At 50.7% G+C, this 21,171-nt stretch overlaps 2 protein-coding genes across 6 annotated transcripts in view; one reads left to right on the top strand and one right to left on the bottom strand.

Moving 5' to 3' along the window:
* The first annotated feature begins 1,766 nt into the window (after nt 1–1,766).
* CST7 (cystatin F) lies at nt 1,767–14,749 on the top strand. 4 transcript variants are annotated; one of them, XM_040447898.1, is made up of 4 exons: nt 1,767–2,251; nt 11,651–11,844; nt 13,517–13,633; nt 14,023–14,115. In XM_040447898.1, the coding sequence occupies exons 1-4, from the start codon at nt 2,023–2,025 to the stop codon at nt 14,026–14,028; spliced, it is 546 nt and encodes a 181-aa protein (XP_040303832.1). In that variant the 5' UTR covers nt 1,767–2,022; the 3' UTR covers nt 14,029–14,115. The 4 variants fall into 4 exon arrangements, with proteins under 4 accessions (XP_040303832.1, XP_040303829.1, XP_040303830.1 ...); XM_040447895.1 differs by lacking the exon at nt 14,023–14,115 and adding an exon at nt 14,210–14,749 and having other exon boundaries at nt 1,772–2,251; XM_040447896.1 differs by lacking the exon at nt 14,023–14,115 and adding an exon at nt 14,210–14,749 and having other exon boundaries at nt 1,781–2,251; nt 11,672–11,844.
* Nucleotides 14,750–18,032: 3,283 nt separating this feature from the next.
* APMAP (adipocyte plasma membrane associated protein) overlaps nt 18,033–21,171 on the bottom strand; it is a 36,096-nt gene continuing 32,957 nt past the window's right edge. For both annotated transcript variants that reach the window (XM_040447901.1, XM_040447902.1), the window contains one exon: nt 18,033–20,298. In XM_040447901.1, the coding sequence (XP_040303835.1) occupies nt 20,089–20,298 (210 nt within the window). In that variant the 3' untranslated portion in view covers nt 18,033–20,088. The remainder of the gene's footprint in view (nt 20,299–21,171) is intronic.

The raw sequence follows: 21,171 nt of genomic DNA on the forward strand, positions 1-21,171 counted from the left end.
CAGGCCTTGGGGGGCTGCCTTCACACTTGCTAAGATTGGACCCTCACAACCCTCACAAACCACAAAGAGCCCAGCTTGTGCCCTTTGTGCACATGAGACTCTCAAGGCTCAGAGAGCCTGAAGTCATTTTTTAGGACATTCTCCCTCCCTTGCTGGCTTTAAGGAAGCCAGTGGCCATGTTGGGAAGGCCCACATGGCTAGGAACTGAGGATGGCCAACAAGCACATGAGCTTGAAAGGGGATCCTTCTCCAGTTGCACCCTTAAATGGGACTCAGTCCCAGTCAACACCTGAATTGTAGCCTGGTGAAGCCCTGAAGCAGAGAACCCAGCTAAGCTGTGCCAGATCCTGACCCGCAATTACTGAGACAATAAACATGTGTTTCAATCTGCTAAGTTTGTAGTTGTTTGCTATGCAGTAATAGGTAATGAATCCAATAACTAGAGCCATGCCATTGGATTTTTCTTGCAAACTTGCAAAGGGAGGGATAGTGGAGGAAACAAGCCAAGTACCCTGACAGCAGGGCTGCCCGGAAGTTCACACCGTCTGTGCCAAGATGCACCCTCTGCAGTAAAATTCAATGTGTTTGAATTGCCTTGAGGCTGCCAATTGTGTCCATGGGCACAGACACCAATGCCATGACACCCACCTCTCCTGCAGCCCAGCCCCCTGCTGAGGATGAATACCAAACCTGGCACACATGATCAGGGCACAGAGCCTGGCAAGGAGACACCACCTTGGAGCCCTTGTGTCGTGGCCACTGACAGCCAGAGGGTGAGTGTCCACGACTGACACAGCAGACCCAGCAGAAAGCGGGGGCCCTTATTGAATGCCACCATCTACCATCTACACTCTGTGCCAAATGAGCTTTGCTAATAACAGTCCTCCTGATAAATCTGGGTAGCCAGGGACCCAGGAGGCCCCAAGAGTTGATATGGCTTGTCTGATCTCCTACTTGAAAGTCAGTATGACCCAGCAGGAGCCATCTGAGGAAGGCTCAGGCATCTTCTTCCTCATTGTAGGGCAGTCCTAAAGTCTGGGGGGTTGTACGAACCACCCCAAAGCTAAGACCATACAATGTGCTCTAGCCCAGCCCTGAGCATTTATACTGAGGAAGTCCCCAAACCCTCACCACAACCATCAGGGGGAAACTGAAGCACAGAGAGGCTGTTCCTCACCTAAGGTCCCCAGCTGTTAAGAGGCAGAGCTGAATTCAAACAAATTCAGGCTGTGTGGCTGCAAAACTCCCACTCTAACTGCTGGGCTGGGAATGTAAAGGGAAACCTCTTGGGTCAGATTCTGTTCTTCCTTCTTCTTTGCCAGTGTGGAGCCAAAGTTGGGAAGTAATCATACACTTAACCAGCAAACACTGCTGTCTGCCCATTTCCAGTGCAGTAATAACCCAAAGGGAGCATGTTTCCTGGTGATGTTCATTCTCTGAAACTGCAGTCTGCACCCCATTTTCCTGCCCACTTCCTAGGGGGAGATGCCCACTGACACCAACAGGAGGGTGGTCTCCTGCAAGGGGCCACTCAGAACGCTGGAATCTTGGGCCTAAGAAGTGTCTTCTTTGGAAAAGGAAACTCAGATCATTCTGCTTCTGAAAATCCCTGTTACTATTTTTTTAGTTTATTTGAGAGAGAGAGAGAGAGAGAGAGAGAGAGAGAGAGAGAGAGAACAACTGGGGGAGGGGCAGAGAGAGAGAGGGAGAGAGAGAGAATCTCAAACTGGCTCCGCACTGTCAGTACAGAGCCTTGGGGCTCCAACTCAGGAACGGTGAGATATGACCTGAGCCAAACAGGGTCCGCGGCTTAACCAAGGCAGCCACCCAGGCGCCCCCGTTATCTTTTTAATGCGTTCTCTTCCATGTATGTTCTGAAGGTAGAAAAATCACGAAGGTTTTGTTCACAGCTTCTCATTTCTCTTCCTCCTCCCCTTGCAAATAATCGGTTTGGAAACTTTTGTAAAGGAAGCGGTTGACTTGGTAGCCCAAAGATGTGGAGGTGAGGAGCTTCTAGTCAAAATGATTCAGCAAGAAACCATCACCGCCCCGCGCCGCCCCAGCCGGAGGCAGGCAGCCCCCACCCCGGCCTGGGGGCGGTTTGCAGGGCGGGGCACCCCCCTGCTCTCTAGCACTGGGCACCGACTCCCCCAGTGCGCACCGCTCTCCACACAGGCAGCCATGCGGCGAGCCCGGGAGCTGCTCGCCTTCTGCTGCCTGGTCTTGAGCACCACCGGGCGCCCTTCGCGAGGTAAGGACAGGGTCTCCCCTGGGCCACTTCGTGTCAGGGCTCCAGGGTTCTGGTCGTCCCCGTGGCGAGGTCCCGAAATTGCCCGACGGCGGCTGGGTGCGCCATGAGCTTCCAGCCAGGTTGCCCAAGTCATGTTGCTGAGCCCCAGGGAACTGCCTGGGGCGGGCGGGGGGAGGGGGCGGGCAGGGAAGCGTCCTTTGTTTTCCGCCCCTCCAGAGACCGGGGGCCTGAGAACCGTCCGCCCGAGGGAAGCTTTCCTGTGGCTCCTCCACGGGGACCTAGCCCCGGAATGTCCAATGGTTAGTTCCTGCTGCTGTCCTTCGACTTGGCTCCCAGGAGCCTGAATATCAAATACTTCCTGCCGGTCCAGCGCTGGGGGAGAAGGGGAGGGAGGGAGTCGCTGCTGTGCTCCTGGCAGCTGAGGCAGGAGACTGGGTGACTTGCCCAAGCTACACAGCCAGTGAGCACCTGTCCTCACTAGAGCACGGAGAAGCAGGCGATGCCCTCCCATCACTGGAATCATAGGCCAGGGTCACTGGTGGGGACTTAGAGGGCCCCCACTCCACCTCCTTTAACTTATATGGTGGAGGCCTCACATGCCCTCATGGTGACACTGCCTCTGACCTCTGGATTGTCTCAGGTGGGTGCTGCATTTGGGGACATCAGGGACAGGACACCCTGCTTCCTCTCTCTCCCCAACCCTCCTTCTTAGCTCTCATGGTTAGGACACCCCCCTTCTCCCCGGGATGCCACTGTCTTCCTGTGCCCCTTACTTAGTGCCCATCCCAGGAGGGGACATCAGGGGAAGAAACTGGATGTTCAGCACATTCCTTCTCAAAACCTTAGTGAAGGGTCTGCTGGAGAGATGTGGAGCCTGCCGTCTTAACTATACTGGGATTTCATTGTTCACACTCATTGTCAATTGTTTTGCCACGTTCGTTCCTCTGCTTGCCTCTGTTTCCTCACTGAACAAAGCAGGGACAGGAACAGGATTGAGTGGGAAATCCAGAGACAGGTGGCACTGGCCAACTACTAGTGGCCTCTTGCTGGCAGGTGCTCCCTCTGCTGCTGTTTACTGCTGGACCAAACCCTCTCCAATCCATGCCCACACCAGAGCTGCCTGTCCCCTTGGGAGGTAGGGGAGATGGGCTCTACCACAGCAGCAGCCCTCTGCTGTGAGACCTACTCTCTGTCACTGAGCAGCATCTGGAAAGTCCAGAGCCCACACTCACATGCAGAGAGCCTTGGGGCACCATAGACTCCCCAAACCTACTAGCTGTGGAACCTGCAGCCTAGCCTCCCTAAGCCTCAGTGTCACCATCCATGAGATGGGTAAATAACTGCATCACCTTGGAGAGTCCTGACTGTGGGGGCCCATGGAAAGCACTCTCACTGGGTCTGGGGTGCTTGGGAGCCACCCACCCACATCCCTGCTCTGAGTCTCTGCCATGTCTCTGCCATGCTGATAGCTTCCCCCACCCCCACCCCTCTGATGTAATCCCTTCTGGTGCTTCCTTCATTTGACAGATGAAGGCCCAGCAAGAAACTCAGAAAGAGGGGCTTGGAGGCCCCTCTGTCTGCTGGATGGACAGAGACAGGAACTCAGCCTAGCCCCAACTCTGCCTCCATGGCTCTGACAGCCTTTCCCTTCCCTCCTCTGAGAACAGATTCCAGAGCCTTCCCATGGAGGAGTAGAGTATGACAGGGCCACTGATGATGGTGCCATTTGGGCATATGACTTCCCCACACACAGACACTAAACTGCACTGACAGAAATGCAGAGCCCCATGGCAGCTTCCCTCTCTGATCCCTTCAGGACTTGGGAAATTGCTGCATCATTGTCCTTAGCCCATCTGTTATCTCTCTGGGAGGCTCCACTGGGCTGCCATGTCATACTCTGCCTCCCTCCCCTGCCCCTAGCCAAACTTGCAGTGGCCCATCTTCCCATTTACAGGGCTGCCAGAGCAGAGGCCCCAGAGACCAGCAGCCACCACTCTTTCCACCTGTAAGATGACATGAGTTCTTGTTAGCAGTAGCAAGGGCTAGGTACATCTGCCACACCCAGAGACCACCAGCAGCAAGGTTCACACTCCCCTGCATCCTGGGAAGGGGCCCTGAGAACTGCTATAGGCTGCATCTGGGCCCATGGGGGTCACCTGTTTACCCTCAGAGACCCCTGCTGTAGCCATATTACATATTTGATATTTGATAATCATTACACTATAGCATGTCCATAAAGCTTCATGTGTACTGGCTCGTCTTCTCATCACTGCTCTGTGAGGCCAGTGCCATTAACATCCCTATTTTACAGAGAAGGATACAGGGGCTCAGAGAGGGGTAGGCAACTTGCCCAAGGCTTCACAGCCTGAGAGGCATAGCTGGGATTCAAATTCTGAGCATGCGTCAGTGGGTTAAATCAAGGACTAACCATAAGTAGCCTCAAAAGGATGGGCCTATCCTTAACTGAGAGCCCCCTGAACACAGCTGGGTGGGTGCAGCCCCATGGAATTCATGGCAATGACCCAGACTTACTGAATTTTTGTGTCTTACAAGAAGAGCACACGGATATGGGACTCAGGGTGACATCTCCAGGTAGGGGCAGTACCCTACCCCAGTGGACCCCAGTACCCATGAGCCTAACATTCACCACCCACCACCCAAGTTCTTAAGCATAGCCTTCCAGACTGTAAGCTCTAGGAGCAGGAACCTATAGGGCCCCCTCCCCAGGGGTCTCAACACCTGACCCACAACAAGGGCTCAGAGATGCTGTTGGGGAAAGCCCAGCGTGGATGTGTCCAAGCAGCTGCACAGAGGAAACCACCCCAGGTGACAGGGGAAGAGGCATCTGCAGGGACTGTCAGCATTTGGCTCTTGGGCACCCTGGTTCCCTTCTCAGGGATAGTTTCACAAGCTGGGGTTCCCTCCACCTCCAGTAGAACACTCCTGAAAGAGAAAGGTGATGGGGAACCCCAGCCTCCCCAGAGCACCCCCTTTTCCTTCCACTTGCAGGAACTAGCCTCCCCCCCATAACTGGGACCCCCAAAGTAGCAATCAGGGTGGGGCAGGGCAGGCCGGAGGGGACCACAGCTCTCTCCAAAGGGTCTAGTCTTCCAAACAGCTTTAGTACTTGGACACATGGCCAGCATCCTGGGTTCTACTGCCTTCCTACAGGACATGTGTCCAACACATCTTAGTTTTTCAGAAAAGTAAATTAAGGAACATCTACCAAAAGCATTTGCTACTGGATTATTTTACCAGCTGTTCTTGGTGAGGAAGTCTTTGCCCCACGTCTCTTACAGACATTGCTTGTAAGTTTGGTGGTAATTCCAAGGCAGATTACTCCTCTTTACTCTGTGTAGGAACAGTCAACTGTTGCAGCAGGTAACATCCTGGCAGTGTCCCCAAGCTCTGGCATCATCTGTCCAATTGTGGATTTCATTTAAATTCTTAGGTGTTCTGGGGCCTGTACGTGCAGTACTCCCCTTAGAGAGGAGGTGCTCGGAGAGCACCTTGGGGTGGCCTGCAGAGCCTGGCACACAAACAGGGGTCAGTGTCATACCTCTGAAGGAAAGGGTGTGGAGGCAGATGGAGAACAGGACAGGATGTTGGGAGTAGGAATCATTTGGGATTTATATGGAAAGTTACATTTTTAAGCAAGGAATAGCAGAACATTTCCTTGAAGCTCTGCCTCCCATTCTGATCAGAGGGAGAGGAGACTTTTAAACTCCTCTGGGTGTTGAACAATGAGGAGGGGTGGTTTATGGAAGACGACAGGGGGAGATCCCCTGGGGCAGGCCGCAAGGAGCTGCGGAGACTGTGGGATCCCCGGCTGCCCCCTAGCTTATTCCTACCCACAGGTTCTGCTGCAGTGCCCGCTGTCCTGGGCCTGCTGAGTGCACGGCCCCTGGGAGGAGGCTACAGCAGCCTCAGATAAGCAGCCCTCTAACTTTAGCATCTTGCATCTGCACCCCGAGTGCTCAGTCCCGGGTGCTGTTACAACTGTGCATGCTGGGGGCAGACCTCAGTCCCCCACTCAGCCCAGAACAGCCTGCTGTCTCCCTCATCTGCCCTCAGGTCCCCCTGTGCCCTGGTGTCTTGCCTAGTCTCTTGACTCATTTTCTTCAAGATCAGCTACAGTTATTCCTCTCCTGAGAGCAGGAAGGGTCCCTGGGCATCCTGCTCCCGGGGCTGCTCTGGCAGAGCCTGCATGCCCTCCTTTCATACTTGTCCACCTTGGCCAGGCCCCACAAGGGACATCTGCCCACCTTTATCTTTGCTGTTCCCCCAGGCTTTGTGCCCTTCTGGGTGTGCCCCCCACTCACTCCCCAACTGGCATCAGAACCATTCAGGCTGTGATGCAGAATCTGGGACTGCACTCCCTAGGGAAGGCCCACCTGCCTGGGCAGGGGCAGCACAGTGCAGCTCCATGCAGAATTTCTCATTTCTCCTCACAAAACTGCTCCTCTGCCCATTGCTCTTTCTATTGTCACCCAGGCCATCACCATGCCCCCGGTCTGAATCCTGGATCAACCTTTGCTTTCTGCCCCCGACCCCCAGCCTCCAGCTGCCCTGTCAGTCCTGTCTTAGCACAGCCTTGTCCTCTTCACCTGGGTCACCTCCACAGTTTTTTCAGTGGCCTCCCATCTGCCAGCCTCCACCCCTTCCCCCCAGGGCTCTCTTCTTGCCCAGTGTCAGCTTCCTGGGAGCCTCCCGGCCTGCACACCTCCCCTTCCAACCTCCCCTCCAGGACTGTGGGCTCCCCAGGCTCTGAGTCATTTGGCGTTACCTGTAGTGTAGCACCTACAAGAAATACTTCTTGGATGAGAAAAAAAAAAAAATGTTTGGTCTTTGTAATTATTTGAAGCTGATTTAAACCCACTCTGCACTCCTCTGGGGCCTTAGTCTCTCCTGGGTGGAATGGGGACACATGCTGCCCTTGGTTCTGACAAGAAAAGAACAGTTCTGGCTCTCCTGCTCCCCAGACTTCAGCTGCACAGCACACACCCAGATGCCCCATCCCTGACGACAGCCCAGGGCCCCCTTCGTGTGGGAGGGGCTCACCCCTGGCCCAGGCCACCCAGGCTGCCCTGTCATCTCTTGCTCAGAACCCACGTGGTGGCTCCTGTTCTTCTCTGAAGGACCACTGCCTCTTTGGGACATTGATTCTCCATGAAAAGCCTTTCCCTGTTGATTTCTCGTGAAGGATCCTAAAAATAGATTTGACTTTTCAACTTTTTTTTTAAATTAAAAACTGTTCAGACAACTGTGCTGATGAAGTTTTACTGACTTGAAGCCTACATTTTAGGAAATGTGGTTAAATAAAAATAAACCAACTTCAGTGTTTTCCCTAAACTTTTTGTAACATTACCGAAATTGCTCAGGAACCAATATCACATGTTTGAACAGGACACTTATCTGAGGTTAGGCCGCACCTATTTTCACTTCATTTTTTAATCCTGTTAAATTCAAGGAAAATTAAATTTAATACGTTTTATTTAAAAAACCATTAGCAGTGGTTACCTTTGAGATCATGAGTGACTTCTAATTTTGTTCTTATATTCTTCTGTATTTTTTGAATGTCCCACCAAAAATACATAAGCTTATAATCCGAAAAAGCAATAAATGTAATTTATACAAAGCAAAAAATAGAAGTCATATTGATCCATAGCAAGGTGGGGGGGGGGTGGTCCTCTAATCTCTGAGAGCAGGAATAACATTAGAGCTTTAATCCTTGTGCCAACGTGGCTTCATTCTTTCTCTGCCATCTAGACTACATTGATGAGCAGAAATGAAGCTATCAAAATGGTTTTTTGTTTAAACTAAAGATCATGCTACACTTCCTGTGGTCAACAGGCACAGGTGCTAGAGGAGCAGGCCCTGGGCCCAGCCCCTCCCTCCTCACGTTAGCATGTTTGTGTGCAGGGGCCAGGAGGCCCCCCCAGTAACACCACCTGAGTCACAACCATGTGGGAAGCTGGGGAAATGCAGGTTCCAGGGCCTGACCCAGCCCAACCAGCCGAGCTGCTGGTGCTCAAGGATCACAAGTAGTTTTCCTTGTTTCCATCTTCAGAGACTTTAACCAAAGACTGTCCTGCGAGGACTGGATTCCTGCAAGAGAATCCCAGTGTTGTAAGGGACAAAGCTATGAGGGAAACTGAGGCCAGCAGATGGCCATAACCCTGTGTTGGAAAGGGCACCAGCAGTATGCTGTTTTCACAGAGGACAGAGGGCCAGGTCTTTGGGGCTGCTAAAGCTTTGGGAGCCTTGCAGAGGTATCATGGGCTTAGTCTTGATGTTTCGCCTTTGGCCCAAGGAACCAGCTGGGGAAGATCCATCTGCCAGGCAGGGCCCTGCTTGGTCAAGCAGTGCTGGCCCTCCCCAGACCGCAGGAAGCCCAGGGCCACAGAACACACAGACCTGTACCTTCCCATGCCAGTCCTTCCATTGTACAACTCACACAGGGGAGGGGAGAGCAACCAGCCAGTGCCCACCTCCCATCCCACCTGTCCTGGTTCTCACACTTGGCAGGGGTCTCATGTACACAAGGAGGTGTACAGCATACAAGGCACTATGTGCACAAGGGAGTCTTGTGCCATAGCAGGGGCACAGCACACAAGGCACCATCCTGCTCAGCACTTCCTAGGCCCAGCCAGCCCACTGGCCCTATCTAACCCCTACCCCCACTCCCATACAAGGTAACAGGCATTTCCCTCAGCCCCCTTCTGTCAGTCCCCATGGGTGGGGGACTCCTTGTCCCCAGTGGAACATCCCAATGCAGCTTCCATTCTAGAAGCTCCCAGAGCTTCTATTAAAGCTCTTTTGAACTTACACTGCCACTTCCTCCCCTCAAGTTGAGATTTCTTGACAACCCAGGGAACCAGCAAGTATCTTGACTCCCTGAAGGCCTGCATGCCTTGTCACCATTATCTTCCTCAACCCAAATACACTTGAGTGTCTCCGATCTGAGCCAGACTTTGTCTCTCAGGAGGGGATGGGGTGGGCTGGGGTGGGCTGGGGACAGGTCAGGACTAATCTCTCCACCTTACATATGCTCAGCCCGGAAGCTTGGTTAGTGCTGCTGCTACCCACACATCCTGAGTCTCCACTTCCTGCTGTTTCGGCACCTCTGCCTGGTGCTAAACTCAGGCCTCCCCCGACTGAACATAGCCGCCTGCACCACAGGTGCTCCCCAAGGTCACAGTAGAGGGAAGCAAAGTCTCAGAGCAGCTCAGGACACCATGTCCCTATCTGTACCCACAGCCACAACCACGTATAGCTACTGAGCACCTGAAATGTGGCCATGCTACTGAGGAGCTGATTGTCACAATCTGTTTAATTTAGTTAATGAAATAAAACCACTCAGCTCAGGATCATCTCTGGCATGCTAATATTTCAGGGAACTCTGGGAGAAAGTCTTAGTAAAGCAGTTTACGAATGTAAAATCCTCTTCCCATTCTCCCTCCCACCAGTTTATTTAGACTTTTCCCTCCAAACTTTTGACTTTTTATTTAAAAATTTTTTTATTATTATTTTTTACATTTATTTATTTTTGAGAGACAGAGAGACAGAGCACTAGTCAGGGAGGGATAGAGAGATAGGGAGACACAAAATCCGAAGCAGGCTCCAGGCTCTGAGCTGTCTGTCAGCACAGAGCCCAACGCGGGGCTCGAACTCACAAACCATGAGATCATGACCTGAGCCAAAGTTGGACGCTTAACTGACTGAGCCACCCAGGTGCCCCTGACTTTTTATTTTAATACACCAGTTGTCCACTGTAGAAAAATTGACAAATGCTGTAGAAAAACTGACAAACAGAGAAACCTAAATTCACCATGAGATGAGCCACCAACCAGAAAAGGCCACCATTGGCTTGTTGTGATACAGAACCTGTGGGCTTTTTTTTTTTTTTTTTTTTTTTTTGGACAGAGCATGAGTGGGTAAGGGGCAGAGATAGAGGGGGACAGAGAATCTAAAGCAGGCTCTACACTGTCAGCACAGAGCCAGATGTAGGACTTGAACTCACAAAACTGTGAAATCATGACCTGAACCAAAATCAAGAATCAGATGCTCAACCAACTGAGCCACCCGGGCACCCAATATATTCGTGTTTTCTAGTTTGTAACCCGAATTGGCACACACCCATGCCTTGGCTCTCAGCCCTTCTCTACATGCCCTCCTTGCTTCAGCCACGCTGGGGTCCTGGGCCCTCAGACTCCTCTGCCCTCCTGGCCCACAGCTTGCCCCCGGGCTCTCTGTACAGATTTGTGCAAATGGCACAGCCTGATCCTGCATCTCCTGTGGACAGACCCCTGCACAGCTCCTGCCTTGCTTCACCTGCCTGCTTCTCTAGTGTTTGTCTTGCCTGTTTATTTACGGAATGTGAGCTCCAGTGAACATAGATTCTGCACCCCCTGAGCCTGCGGGATGAGAAGGGCTCCAGAAGGGCCAGTGAGCTGGACAAATAAATAAAGTCGGGTCCTTCTTCAGAGTGTGGCCTGGCTTTGCTTCTGTGGGAGCTGAAAGCAGAGGATGTGGAGAGCAGGGCAGGGGTGTGGGGGTCCCTAGTTCTGCCAGGCTCTGTCAAGCACTGAGGGACCCAGCTGCTGGGGGAGAAGCCCCTTATGTTGTTTACCCCATCTTTTATCCAAATATGGGCCTCTGTGGAATAGGAAGAGCATGGAAGGATGAAAGCAAGCCAGCCATCCCTCCCTCCACCATACACCAGCTCTGCAGTGGAGCTGGGTGGGAACGTCGCCCAGGCCTGACCCCCATCCTCAGACTTGTATCCAGAACAGCATAGAAGGAGGCAGAACGTGAGGGGTACAGGGTGCTATGCTGCTGCTGGGAGCTGGGGCCCCTGGGGAGGCCAACCCAGAGCCTGGAAGCTGGGCAGATTCTGACAAGAGTCACTGAGGCAGGGTACAGTAGGAGTGTAACCACAAGTGAGAAAGTAGGACAGGCCTTTGGGCACTTCCCCATGGTCCACTTCTTGGGGACAAGCTGAGGAGCTGGGGCCAGATGGTGGTGGCCTCAAAGGCCAACTGGGGTGATTCTTCTAACCCCTGGGGCTGCATCCTGCCCAAAGGCTCTACCACCTGGAGACATGTTTCGGTTTTCTTTAATGCATTAGGAACCTGGGTTCTGAAGGAGGCTGTATGGGCAGGCACAGAGAGACAGGACTATATTTTATTCATCACCAGACCACTCACTGCTCCTGGTCCTCAGCTCTGAGTAGGGAGCAACCATGGGGACGCATGATAAATGCCCTGTGGGGTGTGGGGTGGCTGGTTGAGGGGGTAGGTAGATGGCTGGAGGCCACACTGGGAGCAGACAGGAAAACCAAGGTATGAGGTGCAACACTGGCCTGAGGACCCTGCTAACAGCAATGTTCTTGTCTAGTTCTGTGCTTCTCTCTTTCAGATTTTTGTGCCCAGACCCTTAACTCAGATGTGAAACCAGGATTTCCTAAAACAATAAACCCCAATGACTCAGCAGTCCTCAAAGCGGCCAGACACAGCGTTGAAAGGTTCAACAACTGCACAAATGACATCTTCTTGTTCAAGGAGTCCCACATCAGCAGAGCCCTGGTCCAGGTGAGGGTCTGGGTCTCACCAACAGCCCGTCAAGGACATCCCTAAGAGGCCAGGCTGCAGTGACTCCTGTCTTACCAGGGGCTGGCCCACCTAGTACCCATCCATCAAGAACACAGACCCAGGCAGGCCAGGAGGCTGAGAGCAGCAGCCACACAAACAGCCCATGAGCAGCCAAAGCCAGAGTCACCCAGGGCACAGCCAAAAGGCCCTGAGCCACCTCTTACGAAAGCATGCTTCTGGGTGGAGCCATCAGGTTGTGGCCCACAGCACATCTGGAGCTAAACCAAGGAGGGCAGGGGCGGAACGGGCAACTGGCACTGGGCATGCTGAAGGCTGCTGGGTGGGAGTGGGGGGTGGTGGTAGTGGGAAGAAGTGGAAAGCCACCCCACAGGAACCAAAGCGAGGAAAGCATTGCCCCTGCAGAGTGCACACACTTGCACCACCCATCAGAGCCCCTGCCCTGTCTCGCCCCCTCAGCAGCCCCATAGGACATCTTGCCATTCTCCATTTGGGCCATGTAATTTCACTCACAGAGCTTTGCCCAAACCACTGCCCCTTACCCACACACAAACCCCAAGGAAAGGTGGTGAGGTGGTCCTACTCTAACAGTTTTTACATATACTAATAATGGTACCCCTGTGTGACAAGATTCTTGGAAATTCTTATCATCTTTATACATTTTGAAAATTGCAAACTTCTTTATTTTTGAGAGAAAGCATAAGTGGGGTAGGGGCAGAGAGACAGAGGGACAGAGAATACCAAGCAGGCTCCAGGCTGACAACAGAGTGCTTGATGTGGGGCTTTAATTCACAAACCATGAGATCGTGACCTGAACCCAAGTTGGATGCTCAACTGACTGAGCCACCCAGGTGCCCCAAAACTGCAAACTTGTTAAAGAGCAGCATATTTTTATGATCAGAAAGTGTGTTGTAGAAAGGCAGTCTGGTGTACAGTGAGCTTTGAAAAGCTGTCCCATGGAAATAGCCAAAGTGTTAGCTCTGCAGGGACTCCCCTCAAGGGGCTGTGGGATCTTCTCAAGCCTGGCTCTCACCTCCTGCGGGAACACCATAAGCTCGTGGTGCTCCTGCTGGTGCTCGAGGGCCTACAGGAGCTGGTGGATGGGAGGTTATCCCTTGGTGACATTGGGGACTTTATTTCACCTGGTTCTTAGTGGGGCTGAGGCTTTATTGAGAGACCACAAACAAGGAGATGATCCAGGGTGCTGCCACATGCAAGTGGAGAAGATCTATTTTGAAACTGGGAAAAAATTAACCACTGCTGGCATGCAGGGCAGGGACTAACCAGCAGGTCAGCACAGGCTGCAGGTGAGTGTTGGGCATGGAGGTGGCATCACTTCACCTTCACGGGCACAGGGCCCATCCCTGCTGATGGAGAGTTCTGGGCAGGAAGGAAATGTCTTGGACACAGAGCCGCAGTCTCACCTGGGGACCAAGAACTGGTGCCATGAGCAGGACCAACATGAATGGGTAAGAAGGGAGGGTTCTAGGGTCCAGGCGGCAGTGTCCCTCCCAGAGCTCTCTGGTGAGTCCCAGATAGGCCTGCACACCCTCAGCCCCTTTCCAGGGGTCACGTCCAGGCTTCTCTCCTCCCTGTCTCCATGCCTCCTGCTGGTGTGGCCAAGTAACACAGATGTGGCCTGTTTCCCCCTTAGATTGTGAAGGGTCTGAAGTACATGCTGGACATGGAGATTGGCAGAACTTCTTGCAAGAAGACCCAGCACCCTAGTCTAGACAACTGTGACTTCCAGACAAACCACACCTTACAACGGGTAATCAAAGGGGTCTCGCCTCTTACACGCACTCACTGCTGTCCCAGCCCCTACCCGCTCCCCAGGACTTTGGGAAACACCCCCTTCATCACCTCTCTGCCTGCAAAGTTCCAAATCTCACTCACAGACCCAGGAGAACACAGAGATGAGACTCCCAAGAGAGCACCTCAACCTGCCCACCCCACACTTCCTCCTCCCTGAGGGACACACCTCCAGGAAATAAACACCACGAACTTGGGGACAGGGGTAGTTACAGCAAAAAGAGTTTTCAAACAGTTCAGAAATTATAGACACACATATACATGCAGGGAGAGAGCAAATGTGGCAAAATTCAATTTGCAAATGAAAGAAGTATATATTCTTGAATCACTCTTTCAACTTCTTTGTAGATGTGAAATTCTTCAAAACAACTTGGGGCAGGGGGAGAGCTTAATAAGGAAAATGCACACACACACAGGTATGTGTGCACATGCATAGCCCACAGGCAGCAGCACCAGAACTTAACCTCTGTGGAGCATGTCGGGAGGGCGGCCTCTGCCCCAGGAAGATTCTCAGGAGGATTCTTCTTTGTTTCAGACTTTCAGTTGCTACTCTGAAGTTTGGGTCATCCCCTGGCTCCAGAGGTTCGAGGTGCCCGTCCTCCACTGTCAGTGACTTCCACCTCACAGCAAGACTGCACCTGTGCTGTTTACTGTGCTCAGTCACAGCCCTGTCCTGGCTGTCACAGACCCTTGGACCTTCTATAGGAGCTCAGCAGTGAGCAGAAGTGCCCACAGGTTCACTGCGAAGTAGCCGGAGTGGAAGAAAAAGATACTGCCCCTGGCTAGATTATTTCACATTTTTTTCTAAACTTCATTTTACTAATGCTGTGTCCCAGACAGATTTGGGGTCTGGACACACAGGAGCGAGTCCTCTGGTGGGAATTTTTCAGGTTCTGGACCCCTGAGCAAGCCCAATTACCCTGTGGTCCCACGCTCACCAATGAAAAGCCCAGAGATCCATCCTTCTGACTGAATAACTGTTACAGCACTGGGCAGAGGACCCAAGTCTGCTATTAAGCATCTTTGGCCTTTCATGGATGAATAAAGTCATGAATAAATAGGAATAAAGAACTGACCATCTCAAAGCATCTTTAAAGGGACAGTTAGGAAGGTGAGGTGTTGTGAGGGGTGCCCCTCACTTAGTGGTCTAATGAGTATAAGTGACTTCCATAAAGCCCCTTGGAGGCTTTTCCAGCCACTCACTGCTAGCTAAAATATAGTGAAGACCAAAGCAGCCAAAACAGGCCAGCATATATCTACATCATGAACTGGCAGGACAGAAAGCACCCGACTTTGGAGGGCACTTACCCTCCAGCTGGGTATTCTTCTGACAGGGAGCCATACACCCAAGTTCTCTCCACTGCCTCTGAGGCTCAGCATGCACACAGCAGCACCTGGGCAGGTGGGGTGAGGCAGAGTGCTGGGACCACTGCCCACAGCAACTCAAAAGAAGGGAGTCGAGGTTAGGGATGGAGGTGTTGTGTTGAGGAGTTGGGAGAAGGAGGGGACCACTGTGAGGTGGGAGGCACTAGGGTCCTCGTAAAAGACAGGGATTGAGCTGGCATTAGAAAGTGCAAGGCTGGGCCACAGAGACACCCAGGAGCTTGTAGACAGAGGCTTCACTCAGAGAAGACAGCCCCCCCAGCCACGTTGTGTAACCCTGGGTTCAAATGCAGAGCCCCTCATGTTGGACTTCTTCCTCTCCAGGTCTCTTCAAACTACAGGCAAAGTACACTGTTGCCTTTAAAAAAAATACAACTTGATAATTCATAGGAAACAGAAAATCTACATTAAATATGTATGACAACTTAGTACACAGTTATAAACTCAATCAGTGTGAACATCATAATGAATTATCCTTTGGCTTCCTTCAGTGAGGACAGAACTACTTTAATAATCCAAATTCTCATTCATTTTTGCTGGCTCGCCGCCTTCTGGTCATTTAATTCAGGGACAGTAATGGCAACTATGCCACAAGACATTTAATTTATTCGATGACTCTGAAGGCCATCCTTTCATAAAGATAAATGAGTTCACCCGGCCCTGTTGATCCCATACATACATTAACAAGGTGGCAGGAACACCACCTTGGACACAGACAAGGGGACAAGAAGACACAGCAAATGAAGGGAAGACCCCCTGCTAGCTCCCAGTCAGTGCTCATTTACATTTAAATACGGATCAGAGCACAGAAGGCCAGGCCTCTCCTGAAAATTATTACTAACCCTCCAGTCCCACTGGCCAACGTGGTATCACCTGGCCTCAAGGTCAAAGACGAGAATGCACACATGTCTGGGGTAGAGCAGCCTCACAGTACCACTGCTCCAAGCTGAGCTGCATTTGAACTCCCCCTGCCTAGCCAAGAGCTAGGGCTGACCTTCCCTCTGGGAACAGAGAAGGAAGCCTCACAGTTTAATCTCAAAACTCTCAGGTTTCAACACTAACCTATCCCCACAATTTTCAAAACATCATTTGAAATCTTGTCCTACAGGGATGCCTGGGTGGCTCAGTAGGTTAAGAGTCAGTCTGACTTTGGCTCAGGTCATGATCTCACAGTTATTGGGTTCGAACCCGGCATTGGGCTCTGTGCTGACAACTCAGAGCCTGAAGCCTGCTTCAGATTCTGTGTCTCCCTCTCTTTCTGCCCCTCCCCTGCTTGCACTCTGTCTCTCTCAAAAATGAATAAACATTAATTTTTTTTTAATAAAATCTCTTCTTATAAAGTAAACAAAGAGAAGTCTTAGAACTAAGGCAAATCAGCTACCAAAGATGCCAGTTGGCCGTGGGCCCCCAACCTCAGGCGTCTGCAAACCTTCTCTACTTGGGGAGCCTCAGGGACCAAACTCCAGGTGGAAATGGGACATCTGCTGTTTTATTATTTCCAATCTGCTTTATGTACTACACCTCATAGAAAACAATGCTTTAAATAACTCTTACACCAGCCATGGTCACAACAGAAGAGGCTGGGCCAGTGAGCCAGTGTGAGGCTATTCTGATTTTTGGAAGACAAGAGCTGGAATACCTGTGTCCTCCATAGAGATATATCTACCAATCATACTCTCGCAGATGTTTTTTGTTCTGGCCGCCCCTGAGCAGGCCCTGAGGGCACACTGTTTGTTCCATCAATGCACTTTGGCCCTATCAAAGATTTCTCTCCCGACTGACCTGGGAAGGGATGCCAGAGAGCCATTTGGTAGGATTCAAACAGATGAAACTAATCACCCACACAGAGATGGCGTAACTTACTGCAGGGAGCAGATGTCAGCCAGTGATGCCCTGAAGTCTCGTCTTGCCAACCCAATTTTACCTGCTGTTTTCAACTTAGAGCTTTACTCTGACTAGGAGAGAATGACTGATACAGAGGGAAGCTGTGATACCATCTAATGTTATTGTCACTGAGAAATGTAAAGTTAAGTACCTGGGATTCTAAGACATACCAGAAATAGGACTGAAGAGAAGAAATACTAATTGCTCAAGGTCTTGAAACAGCAAAACCAGTCAAAATTCTAACAGTCTTGCCCTGAGTGTTCTAGCACTTTCCCCAGCCATGCCTCCTCACTAACTATACACAGACTCTAAGGGATTCAGCTCTACTGTCCCTTCTCCAGGGGTGCAGACAGGCCCCAGCCATGACGGGTGCCTCCCCAACTGCCATGGGGGCCACCTGTGAAGCTTGAAACTATGATGATGCCAGGCCACTCTAGAAGACCAGGAACCCCAGAGGACTCTGATGTGCAGCCAAGGTCCAACCCCTGGGCTGGGCAGTGACCACCAAAAGGCCAGGTCCTGGGAACACCACCCTGCCTCCTCATCTCCCAGCTTCTCCGGCACATTTTATAGTCAGAGCACGGTTTCTGGCCCAGCAGTGTACTGGCCCTGTGTTCCCAGTGACTTTGGGAAAAATCACTCCCCCCAGCTTCCATTCCCCTATAAAATGAGGCCACATCTCTTTCCATCAGTAAAAGGTCAGTGTATGTGAAAACCCCTTTTTTTTTAATTTATTTAAAAAATAAATTAACTGAACACTTTCAGAGAGAGAAAGCACTCATCGGGGGAGGGACAGAATGAGAGGGAGAGAGAGAGAATCCCAAGCAGGCACCATGCTGTTAGCACAGCACCCAACACAAGGCTCAACTCCAACTCAGGAACCATGAGATGATGACCTGAGACGAAATCAAGAGTCAGACGCTTAACTGACTGAGCCACCCAGGAGTCCCTGTGAAAACACTTTCTAAACTACAGACCACTCTGCAAATGCATGTTGATGATAAAAATCTCAAAACAGGGCCTCTGTCATATGAAAGGCAATAAGTGAATCCTGACAGAATTTTTGTAATAGATAATAAAGAAGCACACAATGAATGAATCACTTAATTTAATTTTAAAAGCATGTTAGTAATTCACATTAGTGCAAATCTGCTTCATGTTTACAACAAAAGCACACCACATACTTAAACCTAACAAGGCTATATTTTGTACCTCACCATGGCAAATTACCAGATAAAACACAGCAAATGACACTTTGAGACAGAAAATCAAAATCTGAGTCAAAATCAAGACTCCTTTGCTGAAAACTCTGGAAAGCAATTTACCAGCTTCTCTGCACTGCTAAAAAGCACTAAAACCAAAGCCCTCTGTTCTCAATCAAGAAGTCAACTTATATATGCTCCTCACATTTAAATTGTTTTTTATGGCAGAATGATCAGGCTTTCCCTTTTCCTGTACAGCTGATGTATGGGATGCACCATTATCTACTAAGAAGTATTTAATAATCACTACTCAACTTTCTTTCCTATAAAGTAATATAAATAACATTAAGTCATTCACCTAATACATTCTGCATTGCATCAACTGGACTGAAGCCAATCTCTGACCCTGTGCTACTGCTGCTGCACATAAAGCCATCCCTGAACAGGTAACACCAGATGAGCCAACCACCAGATCCTGCCCGTTTCCCCTAAAATGAGGCCAGCCCAGCACATGGGAGGGGGGTGGCCGCTGTTGGGAAAGGGAATGAAGGGATTAGTGCCAGCTAGTGCAACACCACATAAATGGTTGAGATTTTACCACAGCTATCAATCCTCTTTGAATTTTAATATCATTACCTATTGAAAATATTTCCTTTGTTAAGTTACTTAAAACAATTCCAGAGAGACGATATCCTATGGATTCTCACAGGACAGAAAGGAACAGATATTAGGCCCATTTTGTAGGCTGGAAACAGGAACACAGTATGACATCAACAAGCCCAAGAATAAAGCACTGCCAGGAGGCAATGGCTGGAGGGGCTGCCCTGTGCCCTGAGCCAGTCAGATGGACTGCTTGTCCCTAAACAAGGTCCTGACCAAAATGATTCTCTTATCAGCCCTCAATGGAATCAAATTCCAGTCCCTGTTAACATAATTATATTAGAGAAAAACTCCCAGGCAACACCATCAAAAAAGATTAATCAGCAGAAAAGTCAATTTAATTATCATTATTACATGGGTTCCCCTGACAAAATTAGGACCAGTGTACAGGCATACCTGTCAGGATATACAGCAACTTCAGGCTTGTGACCCTCTAGCAAATGGCACTAGCATGTGCACTATTCATCTGTGGGCCTAGTGGTGAGGAACAAAGGTATGTAAACAGGACCTGCCTAAATTCTCCCCTGCAGTACCCAGCTGCTGGATCATTCCATCAACATGGTAAGTTGTTCATAGAGAAGAGCCCAGGGAGTCCTGAGCTGCTGCTTCTATGCATTTACTCAGGTCCTTCCTTGCCTTTAAATGGTTATAGGGACTCAGGAGTCTTGAAAAGCCTCTGGTTCAGAGTGGGGCAGGCTGGAGGGTGTGAGCTATGGAAGGGAACACCCAGGATCAAGGTCCCAAGTCCCACACAACTCTACATCTAGAGTTAGAATATGGCTCTAAGGTCTTTACTTACATAGCTCCGCCCACTGGCCTCAACACATGTTTGCACTGAGCTCTCCTTGCCCTTCCCATGCCCCTCCCCCAAAGACAGGTATTACCCCATTTTACAGTAAAGACACTGAGGCTGGCAGGACAGCCAGTAGCAAAAACAAGATCCTTAGACAGCTCATCTACGCTCTATCCACCAAACCTTGAGGCCTGTTATAAGTGTATGAAGTCTCCTAAGTTCTAGAGAATCACTGTACTTAGAAAGGTTTTTTTTTTAACAGAAAATAGTTTAACATGGACTTATCCTCCCTATGGCAAATTATGCTTCCCTCTAAATGCAATGTCAAACCCAGGGGAGAGGTATCCCACAGGGGCCCAGACATCCACAGGGTCTCACTGTCCACTTCCAAGGACTGGCAGGTGCAGGTGGAAAGGGCTGTGTGCATGGTACCTCCTGGAATAGGAGTGGTGCCCAGTGTGAGGACTCCTGGCACAGCTACAGTCAGGCTGGCTAAACAGACTGAAGGTTGAGTCTGCAGAGGAAGGGGGCCCTGAAGGAGCCCAGGTATAGGTGCCCATCATGCTCGTGCACTTCACTGATGTAGGAGGCCACCTGCCCGTCGGGATCGTGCAAGCTTCTCCGGAACGCCCCGCTGTCGCTGAGTTCTAGAACAAGGCTGTACCGTGGCACAAACTTCATCACAGTCTCCTGACTAAACAGCTGGGAAGGAAACGGCATGAGGAGAGGTTAGTTTCTGACCAAGGGAGTGGTATGAGCAGATCCAATTTGCTAAAAACAAGACCAAAGGCCCAAAATGGAATCACTTATGCTCAGTCCCACATCACTAAACCAGATCTAACTTACTTACAGTTTGGGTTCTCCCAGAAATAGAATCTTACATGAGTCAATCAGAAATCTCCTGATCAGCACTAGCAAGGTAATGTGCCTGACAGACCCCTTCCATCCCCTAAAGGAAAACAGCCCGGCAATAATCAACCTGGGTTTTTTTGTTTTTGTTTTCCCAGTGTAACCCCCTTGTTCCCACCTCTTCCTGCCTGGAAGTCTTTCATTTTGTACAGTTCCTCCAAACTCCTATCTGCTCGACTAGATGCTGCCCGAATCAGGAGTCACTGATCAAAGCCAATAAGATCTTTGACATTTACTCAGTTAAATTTTACTTTTAACAGATGCCACAGCCACTCGCCATCTCATAAGGACCCAGCTCTTCCAGTGACAGGGAAGCCACATAGAATAAACCAGCTCCCTGCCCTTGGCACAGGACCTGCCACCCCACAGGCATCCCCCACCTCTGCCCCCATGCAGATCAGGCCAAGGAGCCTCCTGTCATGTGCACCCAGAGGCAAGACTAGCCCAGCACAAGGATTACAGCTTTCTAACAGCCCTCTGCATGGTACGCGCTAGACCCAATGCAGGCGCTACTCCAGACAACCCAGCTGAACCCAGAGAAGGGTTCAGGGCTCCCCACATCTGACAAAGACACAACACTGAAGCCAATGTCCAGACTGACATGGACTCCAGCACAGCTTAACCAGAATGAACGCCAAGCTCTCAGACTAAGTTTAACACATTTCA

Source organism: Herpailurus yagouaroundi, unplaced genomic scaffold, assembly GCF_014898765.1.
Source record: "Herpailurus yagouaroundi ecotype Mexico unplaced genomic scaffold, PumYag 196, whole genome shotgun sequence".
Lineage (NCBI taxonomy): Eukaryota > Metazoa > Chordata > Mammalia > Carnivora > Felidae > Herpailurus > Herpailurus yagouaroundi.

Coding starts and splice junctions, on each gene's coding strand:
- CST7 (XM_040447895.1), top strand. CDS start 2,023: ATGATTCAGCAAGAAACCATCACCGCCCCGCGCCGCCCCAGCCGGAGG. Junction 2,252..11,650: donor CACCGGGCGCCCTTCGCGAG/GTAAGGACAGGG, acceptor GTTCTTGTCTAG/TTCTGTGCTTCTCTCTTTCA. Junction 11,845..13,516: donor TCAGCAGAGCCCTGGTCCAG/GTGAGGGTCTGG, acceptor TTTCCCCCTTAG/ATTGTGAAGGGTCTGAAGTA.